Here is a 12,591-nt window from a genome sequence, read left to right as displayed (position 1 = left end):
ACGAAATGTCTCAAACTCCCTAACATCTACTGCGGAAGACAGTGAGATATAAATAAAACCTCCAGAGAAACTTTGAGAAAAACTTACCTTTTAGTTGGAATAATATGAGAATAAAATCAGACTGATTAAAGTTTGTACAAATGGCAGGGTGCGTTCAGTGCCTTGCTCAAAAGCATCTGGACCTTAGTTCAAGTCTGGATTAATGAGGATTCTTATTCTTCTTTCAGTGCCCCTTTCATACTCCTCTATCACCGTGTGCCACTAGTGCCAGTTCCAAGCCCGGTAAAAATGTGGAAGATTGTGTGGAGCTTTTTAATTAAGTCACTTTGCATTAATCATACAAAAAACAGATCTAAAAAAACCCAAAACAGATACAGAAAACACATGTATTTATTTATAAACAAAATATATAAACTAGACATTTACAGGTTACTCAATAAATAAGCACCATTCCATGAAAGATTGGAAGAAGTTGCTACTTCTTGCGACGGTCATGTTTCTTTATGATGTCCAGGAGGTTATTTGTGGTAACCAGTGAATCCTCGTGGTCCTTCTTGTTTCTCTGCTTTTCCCTCCTTTGCTGTTCGTGGAGGTGCGGTGAGTTTAAGAGCTGAGGGGGCAAAATGGAGCCAGTGGGTTTGACTCGATTCACCACCTCCAGGAACAGCCGTTTGTTGTTGTTGTTGAGAAGAGTGATGGCTGTTCCTCTGTGTCCCAGCCGACCTGCTCTGCCCACCTAGATGGGGAAAAAAGGTAATATTAGATTAGCTGTTGTAATTGAAAGGTTTTCCTAATGAAACTACATCAAAGTGATACTAAGCAGTGCTGACTAACCTGGTGGACATACTCATCCATTGTGTTTGGCATATCAAAGTTAACCACCAGTCTGACATTGACCAGGTCCAGCCCTCTGCCCAGAACACCTGTACTGATCACTACCTCAAAGTCACCATCCAGAAGACCCTGAAGAGAAAACCACAATTAGAAGTCTGTATGTACCACATACAGCAGACATTAATAATGAACTGCATTTACTGGCAAGCCTGTTTTTATTAGCATGTTGTTCCCATAATTATATTTTACACACAGCAGATAACAAAGCGAGGTGTCCATAAAATAATTCAGCATATTTAAGTATGATACAATCAGCCAGTAAAATTACATACTCTAAAAGTGGGACTCTGGGATTATAAATCATTTTGACTCCTAATAATTTAGATTTATTCTGGATTATTTCAGCCCTTGTCTAAGTGTTTCAATAAAGTCACCTGTTTACCTATAGAAGTTGTGATCTTGGAAAAGAAAAAAAATTGTCAGTATTTAAGAACAAAAGCGCGTAAATGGAAAAACAGTGTTTTTTTCTGCATTGGACATGCAGACTAAAGCTGGATTCTTGGGGAAAGCCTCAGCTGTGGGTATCTGTCTGTGCTGTTGAAGATAAACACTTTAGGACACCAAACGTGGAAGCATTGTTTGGTTTTTCTTCCCTGTGCATGTTTTCCCACTGGTCTCACCCGGAGGATGCGGTTGCGCTCCCACTGGCTCTTGTCAGAGTGGATTGCCACGGCAGTGAGGCCCGTCACCTTGGCGACTGCCTCGCAGAGCAGATCAGCACCGAGTTTACTCTCTACAAACACTACCACTGGAGGCTGGTACAGCTTACCATCCTGAAAAGTGACAAAATAATTGTATTTTTTTTTAACATTTTACATATTTTCTATACAAAAATATTGCCAAAAAAGCTATACAACTAATACATTATGTATAATATGTGCCTGTAGAGGCATCTACATATCTGGATACGTTCCAGCACTCCAACAGGTAACTGTAACTTGACAAGACAGGAAGGAAGAAATACATACTCCCAATCATACCTTCTTAATTTCACTGTTCTTTAGGAGAACAGTCTGTAATCTTGAGCCAACTATTATGCACTATGCTGTAAGACCTGCAATATATGAAGCAACTGCTTTGATTAGTTTTTGAGTCATGTCCACTCCAGATAGTTGGGTTTCTTGTCGTGTCTTGTCCAAATCCCAGTTTTGTACCTCTGCAATTCCACAATTCACTCCCCGCTCGTGAGACAATAGCTTTACACTATGAGTTACTGAGTTATAAGAAAAGAGTCTTATGTTACTCAAACTACGACCTAAGAGCACTTTTCTACTTTAAGTTAATTAAAGTCGACCATTTCTGTTTTATATAAACAGTGCAAACTATTGCTGGGATTCCTGGAGTGGTGCCGTGGCTCTGTGCCCACCCGTTTCCCTCAGATAGAGGCCAGAGTGTCCACAGTGGCTGTCTAAATATGGCAGAAGGGGAGGCTGGTTCTTTATTGGACTTTATAATATTCCCACCAACAATAGCCAGCTGTTAAAATACCAAGCTGGTATCAGTGCGTGTCAAGACTGAGCAGTAAATGAACTGTAACCTAAAACTGATCTAATGAAAAACTGTTTTTCTTCTAAAGTACTTTCTTTGAGGGCAATGACCAATTAGACCTTTTTTGAATTCAAAAACTAAAAATATCTACTGACCAGTAAAAGAAACCATACGCTGGCAGTGGAGGTGTGTCCAGAAATACTCCACTTATAATAAACCTTTTAAGACTTCATGATTTTTAATCTAAAAACTCAAAGTTAAGATTGAAAAACATCTAATCTATGACCTACGTTGAGAATCTCAAACAGCTTCTTCTTTTTGGAAGGTTCCTCTACCCAAAGCAGGATCTGTCGGACGTTGGCGCACGGCTGGTTCTTCTCCCCAATAGTGATACGTACAGGGTCACGGACCAACCGGGCAGCCAGCTCCTCCGTCCCGGTGGGGATGGTGGCCGACGCCAGAAGAGTCTGATGTTCTTCTGGGACTTGCTCAAGAACCTCCAGAACCTGCTGCTGGAAGCCCATCTTCAACATAGTGTCCACCTACAGGATGCAGCACAACTTTCATGTTGCAGGACTTTCAAAACTGATTTGAATGATTTCTACAGAATGCATAGATGAATACTTTCAAAAGCTGTCATTATGTTGTCTCTTCTAAAAGACACAACGTTTACATTACTAATCCTTAAAGCTATATAAATTGAATTGAACTGAATTACTTTGTCTTAAAGTTCACAGTTTTTGTCAATTGTGAATTTCAATATGTTTGTCCTACCTCGTCAACCACCACAACATTCACTTTGTCAAGCTTCAGCTCTTTCTGCTTCAAGATTTCAATGAGCCGCCCAGGAGTAGCGATGACAATCTAAAGGAGATTGACAAAATGAACAAAACCATGGGACAAATGTACAGCCTCAAGCTTTGACTGCAGCAGGAGGAAATTATTGTTTAAGAAAAACAAAACAAAACAGAGACTGTACTTTGATGCTGCTCTTCAGGCGGTGGAGCTGTGGGGGAAGCGGCATGCCTCCGACCAGCAGGGCAGTTCTCATGTTGGGGAGTCCCATCACAAGCTCCTTGGCCTGTCTCTCTATCTGAATGGCCAACTCCCTGGTGGGGGTCAGGATCAAAGCCACAGGGCTGCCCACACCGTGTGCTGATTTCTGAAAGCAGAAGCAATGTTGCACACTGCATGTCACCAAGAGAGAATTTGTGAATTTTTAAATGTAAAATTGTTTGTGTCTTTTTGAGAATACATTTATTCAATTCGACTCTTTTATCTGCAGAGGTCACTGGCAGCTACGGAGCAGCTTTTCTGTCAGATACTGGAGTCTAGTGTCTTCCTAAGGGGTAGCTCAGGAGGGCAAATGCTTAATACAAAAGCAGATTCAGTCCAGATTTACATATTTAGATCTGGGCTGTGGTGCTATTTATCCAGGCTGTAGAAATGTCTGCCTCCTCAAATATAATTTAACTTGATGGCATTTGCATGTGACATATTAGCTTCAATACTGTACCTCGAGTGCCCGCACGACCACTGGCAGCAGAAAGGCTACAGTCTTCCCCGATCCTGTGTCAGCGCTGGCAATCACATCCCTGCCTGTGAGGCCAACAGGGACCATCTGCATCTGGACTGGGGTAGGTGTGTCATACCCCGCCTTTTTCAGGTTACCACTTAATGTGGGAGGGAAGCTGCAGTGCTCAAATTCAACAACAGGTCTTGCGACATCTCTCCCCTGGGTTTCTATGCCCAGCTCCTGTTTAATTCGTTGCACTTGCTCCTCTGTTAGGCCTGATATGAACCGATCTTCCCTGTAGGAGTAGCCCGGTTCACTTTCAACCACCCTACCGGGGTCAGCTGCTGGCTGTTGACTTTGAACAGTCCTTTCATCTCTATTTTGGTCCTTTTGCATAAATGCATCTGCCCCAGTCCCCATGCCCATTTGCACTAAATGGCTGGCTTTGCATTCGAGACTGCAAACATCATTATCTGTAGCATCACAGATGTACTCTCCATAGCGACCACACATCACACAGACAGGTTCTCCTGGCCCAGGCCATCTCTGGTTCTTTTTAAATGATTTCACTGGTTCCTGTTCCTCCTCCTCCTCCTCGTCATCATCATCATCATCATCATCAACATCACCATCACTGTCATCTGAGAGGGAGCTGTGTCCATCTTCGGGTGCTAAGCTCTGTGCAGCTGCGTGTGTTGTCGCATCTCGTGTTTGGGTGTCTTCACATACTTCCTCGCTCTGAGCAGGTGTCTCGGAGCTACTTTTTCTATCCTCCTCTTGAACAACTTTGCTTTTCTTAACCACAACTTGAGCCGATCCCTCGGCAGGTCTCTTCACCTTCAGGGCTCGTGGCAGAAACATGTTTAAATACTACCTGTAACCACAACAAAGCAGATGTAAACGCTCAGTTACGCCAAAAGATTTAGGTGACATGTTATGGCAGCAGCTGCAAATAAATTGAGTATGAAGAACCTCCATAGCTCACTTTTTTTTTAAAGGGTCAAATTGACTTTTTCCAAATGGAAGTTTTAAAAAACTCCTGCTGCGAAGAAACCAAGTTTTTGAGTATTTTGAAATTACACTTCTGAGCTACCATTTGGTTGTTACTTACAAAAACAACATTACCTCTTCGCGTCAAATCCTCCGACAGTCGCAAACAGTTCCCGACGCACACTGATGCCGCAACATTACTTCCTTTGCACGTTGGGAATTGTAGTTCGTGGAGCTGAGTCGCTTTCCCCCCCTGTTATTTACATCGCTGTCTTTAGCAAAATTTTATTTAAAACATGACGTTTTAAAAATGTGTATCTTTGTCCTAGAATTTTTTTTAAAGTATACTGACCTCTTCTTATTCATTTCATTTTTTTTTTTTAATTTGTCATATTTTACGTTAAGGGTGCGTTCAGGGTAACAGAGTATGAGTAAAAGTAATAAAAATGCAGCCCATTAAACAAATCCGGCTTGGACATTTTGCAGTGTAGCAAGTTAATGCCGTTTTACCGACTATATTGCGGTACAATATGTTTGTGGGCGGTTGATTCCAAAGAATTAAGATAAAAGTGTTAAAATTCCCAGTGGAGTTTGAAAGCACCGTTCACACATGCGCGTTGGACAACAAACGTGCAGAGCTAGAAAAAGCCTCAGTGCGGCAGGAAAACCGCATCACGGCACCGAATAGAGAACCGAATACAAAACACACAGGTTATTCATACAATGACACATGGCCATGAAAGGAAGAAGCCGTCTGCTGCCAAACAACTCAAATAATGGAAATATTGTTGTTTTCATTCCAGTCGACGAGCATTTTTCCCTCCTCTCTGATTTCCAAGGAAACCTAGCTTGTTCAGACGGAGAGCCTTTCAACTGGTAGAAAACAGAATGGATGAAAAACACCAGGAGTAGCGACCTATTGTGTGAACGAGACCGAAAAAAACAAAACAAACCTAGCCCCAAGAGCATTTTATTACTGGAAGGACATACCTATCTGTGAATAATCTGCGGAAAGACAGACCATCTCTTCAGTTTCCAGCTGTTTATAGTTTTCCACCAAATTCCAGTACTGGGATGCTTTCGCTTCGTAGGGTTTGAGGGAACAATCAAGGGGTGAAATATGGGTGAAGTTCAGGACGTCAGGGATGTTAAGAAGACGTTCGTTGCTCCTGCAATAAAGTCTTTTGAGCACTATGACTTCTCCCGAGCCAAAATGTGTTGCAGCCTCACATGGTTGGTGGCCAAAGCATACGGGACAGGTAGGTTCATCACCGCACCGACTGCAACAGTTAACCGGACGCAGCACGAGTCTGTTTATGATTTTAATGCTTTTCTTTTGATTGTTTGTTTTTAATGCATGCTTGTCAGAATCCAAATAAACCCAAAGCAACAAATGTGTAATGGAGATTTATGATTTATTATCAATCAATTCCCATATGGGCTGGTTCACATGGAAACTGCCGTCGTTTGCATTCATTTCTTATGAGGAAAGCAATACGTGTTATACCAAACGAAAGAAAGGTAAAAAACAAAACAAAACACTTCCTGTGGTCCCTAATCAATGGGGTGGGTGGGGGGTATTTAATGGAGAATACTTATAGAGATATTAAAGTACCTGTTTCAAATGATGTCACCTCCAGGGTGCTGCATCCATGTCAGAACTGCAAAGTACATCGTTAGGTGTCACATCCTGTGACACCTAACGAAGTGGATGTAATCCCACAGTTTCAGTGGAATTAGTATTAAATACTTTAACTGATATAGGGGATGCATGGATGCATATCCAGCAATGCAGTGATAATAAAGTGGCAAATCAGTGTGATTATGTGGCTTGCATTTGAGCATCTATAATAGAAAACTACAGCACAAACATCTGTTGTGGTGGAGTATCCACATCTTTTTTGGATGCACAAGGTAAAACGAACAACAGCGGGAAAAAGGTGTTTTTTCAATTTTATAAAAAGGATCCAAGCAGTAACTGCAAATGTGTCTTAATAAATGCAGTGCAAGATCCTTCTGTGCTATCCTTTTCCCATTTTATCAATGTGTTCATCTTTATCTCTTTTTTGTTGTTGTTGTTATTCTATTATATTCCTGATACATACACATAAATTTTAACACACAGTTTATTTGAGAGCGTCATTCCTTGTTTCTGTGTTGCTTATATCTCAGCAAACATGAGATCCCTTGCTGATCCTCTTGTGTATTTTCAGTCAGAACTGAATGAAATGGGCTGATTCCAAAAATACAGCCCCCCAGAGAGGGAGGGGAAGGGAAAGAAAGAGAAAGGGAGCGAGATCATCTCCAGATCCCAGCCTACGCTGCTGTGAAAGCTTTACATGCATCCGCCTCATTAGATTGAGGCGAGAGTACATCAAGAATATGCAGTCGAGTACGTGCGAGATGTGAGCTGTACAGCAGATCATCTGCTGTCAGGAGTCGCTGTCAAATGCTATCCCCCAGCATTTACAGTGTCCTGATTCAGAACTCAGAACAGCAGCGCCATTTAATACCAGCTAAAAATGAGAGGCTGACAGACAATGAGTGTAATTCCCTCTGTATTCACTTAACAAAACGTTTTTCCAGATGTCCTTGTTTAAAGTATTAAGTTTTAACAATGACTGAATGGAAGATTGTGAGTCTGCATGAGTAAAAGCTCAACTACTACCAAGCTAATGAAATATTAAAAGATAAAACCGACTTCTTCATGCTCAACGTTTTCTTTGTCCTTAAAATGATTAGGAGAATTACAGAATATAAACCAGGAACACAAAATGCTGAAAGATAACATTAAAAATCGTCTCCAGAGGTGGTGTTCCGTGAGCTCAGCCTGACCTCTGACCTCTCCCTGTGGATGATGAAGGCGGTGCGGGGGGTTAATATAAAGACATAGTGTATTTTTTGTTGTTTGTTAGGATCCTTAATATGAATATAGTGCTGACAGGAAACCCTGTAACCTGGATAGTTGCTACTTCTGCCTGCGATTCTGTTCTGTAATAACACTGTGTACAGATGACCTTGCTGATAGCGGTCAGTCAAAGCAGGTGATTCATTGACCCCCGTGTGCATGTGCTGGAGGATGGGCAGCATAAAGCTGTCAGTGTGTGGATCACCACTCGCACACAGGCTTTTATCCTAATTAAGATCCATTCTCCGTGCCAAGGAGACAGGGACGAGCCCTGCGTCTGTTTTGCTTGCAGACATAATTTAATGTTTTCAAATAGTCTCATTTGAAAATGCTTAATCATGGCTTCCTTAATCTGCACCAGGGAAAGAAGGGTTTGCGGTAGCTTTACTAGCAACTGTGCATAACATACTTTATGTTCCCAGACGTGGATTTGTGAAAACACTTGATAGAAAGGTGTGGGCCAGAATTGCTCAAATTATTTGTACGCTATCCCCCGTGCAGTGGACTTGCCTGAGGTAATGAACACACATGCACGCACGCTCACGTGCAGCCTCTCTCTTTGATGAGGCAGGCAGTGAGAAGGGTGTTCCCAGGGAGCTGGAAGCTGCAGAGATACACACTGGATGAATCGATCAGGTTACCGCTCATCCTGCAGTTGCTATAGCAACGACAAGGTCTATCCACACATATCCATGTGATGTTATTGTCAAAGCGTGGCAACGAAAACAAGTAGTTGTGCCAAAGTATTGCTAGACAATCTGTCCACAGAGGGAAAAATCCTCAGTGAAGACAGATTTAGAATAACACGGCCCAAACTTGATATTAGCTCATCGGAGTTTATCCTATTTTTTTTTAATCGTATTAGAAAATTTAAATGACTATTGATTAGAAAGGTAGAAAACTAATGCTCCAGAATGCTTTCAGCTTTTTTCCTCTGTTTACATCAGCGCTTTTAATTATATACTTGTTTACCTTCTCTTATATGATCCTCAATGATGTGGCATGGCAAACAATTTAAAAACATGCTGATGTTTGCCAGCATTTTAATGTCTAATATGAATTGATTCATAAATTGTTATTTAAATGATTTGGCGCCATGTTGCTATTACGCTCTGCTTGTCAGCTGATTCTGCTTCCTCTGCTCTATCACGCAGACAGCATCCCAGCAGACTTGAAGGACCCTTTCTACACAGACCAGTATGAGCAGGAGCACCTGAAGCCTCCTGTGGCCAGCCTCCTGCTATCTGCAGACCTCTACTGCAGGGCTGGCAGCCTTATCCTAAAGAGTGACGCTGCCAAGCCGCTGCTGGGTCACGATGCTGTCATCCAGGCGCTAGCTCAACGCGGTCTGTACGTCACCGACCAGGAGAGACTGGTGACTGAGAGAGACCTGCGAAAGAGGCCTCTGCAAATGGTAGGGGAGCTGTGTGAAAGCTGGTTAAACTGTACACAGTAAAGATTGTTTCTTATGTGCGTGAAGTTAGTAATGTATTAGGCGTGCACCCAGCTGTTGGTGGTAATACAGTGGTAGTAAACCTTTGCTTTGCTTTCTCAGTAGCTCAGACATCTATAACGCATACAGTCTCCTTCCTCGTCCGATTATTTGATCTTGCTGTTGCTGAAACTTTACTTAAGCAGACATTCTGGTCTGTCGAGGTGCAGAAACGCATATTTTTACGCCTTCATGCACTCAAATACAAGATCACCCTGCAGCATTTTCTCTCAGCTACATAGTATATTCAAATTTCATGGTTTCCATAGAGTATGCTGTTCCTTTAGGATATTAGAGTAAATAAATGCATTTTACTTATTAACTTGATCAAGCCAAGTTTAATATTGTTTACTAAGGTACTAAATGTATCCCCTTATTTAAACTTTTGTGCAAACCTTTATTGCTTACTGATCAGGACATTTTTTTCCTCCCATTATTTGTAAAACATATTTCTCTATGGTAATTCAGGTAAACATGACAAACCACATTAGTTCTTATTCATGTTCATATATATACAGTTTGGCTCATACTAAACTGTGATTAAACTACTTTGTGGAAATCACACAGTCTCTTAATGGACTATCCGGTTGTTAAGTGATGATGTGACGAATCCTACTTCCGGGCCTAAAGTAGTCTGCGTTTAATATGGCTTTTGTGTTGTTAACATGTTTAATGTTTTGTATTTTCTTCTATTTAATCTCAAAAAGCTCCTAAAACAGTCAGTGATCACTGTTGACCTCCCTCGGCTTTTATTACCGCTAATCATTTATTTAAGCTCAGTTTTTAAAACCTTAGGATGCAACATATTATGCTAACATAGCTGTGTCGCTAGCGGTCACGTAGCACATCATTATATACCAGCTAGCCAAACTTCAGTAACCCTACAAACGTCACTGCTGTTTAGTTTTCTGTCTTCATTTATGCTGGAAGTGATAACAGAGCTGTACGTTTTAATTTGTTTCCAAAACCCCGCAGTCAGGACATGCTATGTTGTATTTAGATAGAAGCTAGCGAGCTAACTTCCTGCTAACTTCTAACTCCGTTAAATGTCATAAATTCCGTTTTCACGGATGCCTGGATGTTAAACTCAATTGTTACACCTGGTAGAGCAGAATGCTGATCATTTTATTAAAGATGAAAGACTTTAGACAGTTTTTCAACTCTCAGTAATGCCATAGTGATCGTTTGATATATGGACCTGCAGCGGAGTTTAGGCCCAGACACGGCTAGTGACGTCAGACTGAACAACCGGATAGCTGGACACCAACAGCTTCTACACATTGCATTAGAATAACAATGCAAGACGACCACAGTGTAACAAGAGAATACAACAAGATGGAGAGTGTGTCACTTACACACATCTCTCATACAGATTTTTGTCTTGAATTTGTCATTTCTCAAGATGATTCACACCTCAAGGCTTTTACTGCTCTGTGCGGGTTGGTATTTTCTTCATAAAAGCATGCTGTAGGGTGGGATTTACTGTACACTCGCAGCTCCTCTCAGTCTGTCAGTGTCAGAGACGAGATGACTTTGCAGGAAGCATACTGCGCGAGATTGAGGTATCCTCATTATTTTGGGGCAAAATCCCAATAGGAGGCTTTATTGCTTCAGTGAATTTGCAATTGCAACACAGTTAGCACACAGTATGCCTGCAGTCTGCTTGTAGAGTCTTGCTGGTTTTAATTTCCCTCCAATGCTAATGTAAAAGTTATTTAAGTTTTGTTTGCGGTTACGTTTAAAGCACGTAGCTTCCAGATTACAACAAGTGTTTCAGTGCAAGGTTTAAATTTTAATGGGTTTTTAAAGGTAAGGGAAATGTTGCACTTGTGAGTGTTATTTGGCTAGTCTCTCTTAGCTCACTAATAATAATAATAATAATAATAATGGATTGCATTTATATAGCGCTTTTCAAGGAACCCAAAGTGCTTTACAATTCCACTATTTATTCACACACTGGTGGAGGCAGCTACAGTTGTAGCCACAGCTGCCCTGGGGCAGACTGACAGAAGCGAGGCTGCCATATCGCGCCATTGGCCCCTCTGGCCATCACCAGTAGGCGGTAGGTGAAGTGTCTTGCCCACCAGTGACTGAGATTGTCCGAGCCGGGGCTCGAACCGGCAACCTTCCGGTTACAAGACGAACTGCCAACTCTTGAGCCACGATTGCCCCAATGCAAGGATTCTTTATTTGATTGTAATTCACTGCGGTTCATGGCTGAATGTTGTGCTAGAGGATGTCAGCATTTGTGTTTGTGTGACAGAGCAGGTTTTTGTGAATGTGAAAATGAGCTGTTAGAAGAGTGTGAAATTACTTTCCTTTGCCATGCTCTGTCCTGGCCTTTTTCTTCTGTTTGAATCATCTCTTCTTATCTTCTTTCTTCCTGTGCTTTTTCCTTACTCCCTACCTACCTTCCTGACACTTTCAAATCCCCTCTTTTACTTTATTTCCAAATCTTTCCCATTTTTTAACCATTCCCATTAAATCCAATCACTTCCCTCTCTGTGTTCACTTGTCTTTTTCCTTGCTCCTTATTCCTCCCACCTCCTGTTTTGCTGTATCCCGTTATTTTGTTCTTGGCTCTTTGTCTGCACCACCATTGGTCTTTGTCTGTTAAAATTTTGCAAGTTGTCATTAAATCCTTGGTATTTCCAAGACTGGACATTAAATGAGACACGAAGATGTGATTTTTCTCAGATTTATAAATGTTACCCAACAAGTCGACAAACAATTTAAACGTCCAGTGCAGACAGATTCTATGTAACTCACACAAAGTGTACAAAATCTGTGCAGTGTCTGAATTACGTTGATGTGAGAATAAATAATAATCCACTGAACTGACAGCTAGTGCATTGTCTTCCTGAACACTCTGCTGGGGCAGCAACCTCACCCAAACCGAGCAAGTGTTTTCACTAGTGGAATGATTGCAGTTTGATAAGCACTGCGAGACAGTATTAATATTGATCAGCTGGCTGCACACTGCAGTTCAAGAAGAGCTTTATTAATTATTAAGAGACTGTTTGAGTGTCTACCTTGGCTGTTAGGTGTCTGAAGTGAACTCATGTGATAGAGAAAAATGCATTTCTTCTGGAAGAATCAGACAAGGTAGTGAAAGAAAAACATCACTGCTTTTACTCCAGAAGCAGAGACCGAGCACCTGCCTGCAGCTGTATATGTAAGCTGCTCGGGATAAGAGCACCAGCAGTGTCGTTAAGTAATGCTTCGTGGCATTTTGGCTTAGCATCTTTTTTGACTCAGCAGTTTGCATGAAGAATAAGAATATTCAGAATAAGCAACTTTAGA

At 41.5% G+C, this 12,591-nt stretch overlaps 2 protein-coding genes across 4 annotated transcripts in view; one reads left to right on the top strand and one right to left on the bottom strand.

Annotated features, from left to right (window-relative positions):
• Nucleotides 1-380: 380 nt before the first annotated feature.
• On the bottom strand, nt 381-5,093 carry ddx59 (DEAD (Asp-Glu-Ala-Asp) box polypeptide 59). Of its 2 annotated transcripts, none has more exons than XM_006791993.3 (8): nt 5,024-5,093; nt 3,899-4,772; nt 3,362-3,544; nt 3,157-3,246; nt 2,673-2,924; nt 1,515-1,667; nt 835-963; nt 381-736 (listed from the first exon to the last, which is right to left on the bottom strand). In XM_006791993.3, exons 2-8 carry the CDS (start codon nt 4,757-4,759, stop codon nt 476-478), a joined length of 1,929 nt encoding a protein of 642 aa, XP_006792056.2. In that variant the 5' UTR covers nt 4,760-4,772; nt 5,024-5,093; the 3' UTR covers nt 381-475. The 2 variants fall into 2 exon arrangements, with proteins under 2 accessions (XP_006792056.2, XP_006792057.2); XM_006791994.3 differs by having other exon boundaries at nt 5,010-5,062.
• A 423-nt stretch (nt 5,094-5,516) lies between these two features.
• The window catches only part of camsap2a (calmodulin regulated spectrin-associated protein family, member 2a), a 46,087-nt gene continuing 39,012 nt past the window's right edge, over nt 5,517-12,591 (top strand). For both annotated transcript variants that reach the window (XM_087852763.1, XM_087852762.1), the window contains exons 1-2: nt 5,517-6,147; nt 8,951-9,210. In XM_087852763.1, the coding sequence (XP_087708889.1) occupies nt 6,009-6,147; nt 8,951-9,210 (399 nt within the window). In that variant the 5' untranslated portion in view covers nt 5,517-6,008. The remainder of the gene's footprint in view (nt 6,148-8,950; nt 9,211-12,591) is intronic.

The sequence above is a fragment of the Neolamprologus brichardi genome, chromosome 15 (assembly GCF_056152115.1).
Source record: "Neolamprologus brichardi isolate AB-2024 chromosome 15, ASM5615211v1, whole genome shotgun sequence".
In the NCBI taxonomy this organism is placed as follows: Eukaryota; Metazoa; Chordata; class Actinopteri; order Cichliformes; family Cichlidae; genus Neolamprologus; species Neolamprologus brichardi.
The sequence above is the reverse complement of the archived record's forward strand: the minus strand, read 5'-3'. Positions and strand labels throughout refer to the sequence as shown.

Bases quoted from the DNA above. Each gene is read 5' to 3' on its own strand.
- ddx59 (XM_006791993.3), bottom strand. From the start codon at position 4,759: ATGTTTCTGCCACGAGCCCTGAAGGTGAAGAGACCTGCCGAGGGATCG. The intron at 964-1,514 runs GTGAGACCAGTG...TTTTCTCTTCAG, and splicing joins AGCGCAACCGCATCCTCCGG to GGTCTTCTGGATGGTGACTT. The intron at 737-834 runs GTTAGTCAGCAC...TTCCCCATCTAG, and splicing joins TGGATGAGTATGTCCACCAG to GTGGGCAGAGCAGGTCGGCT.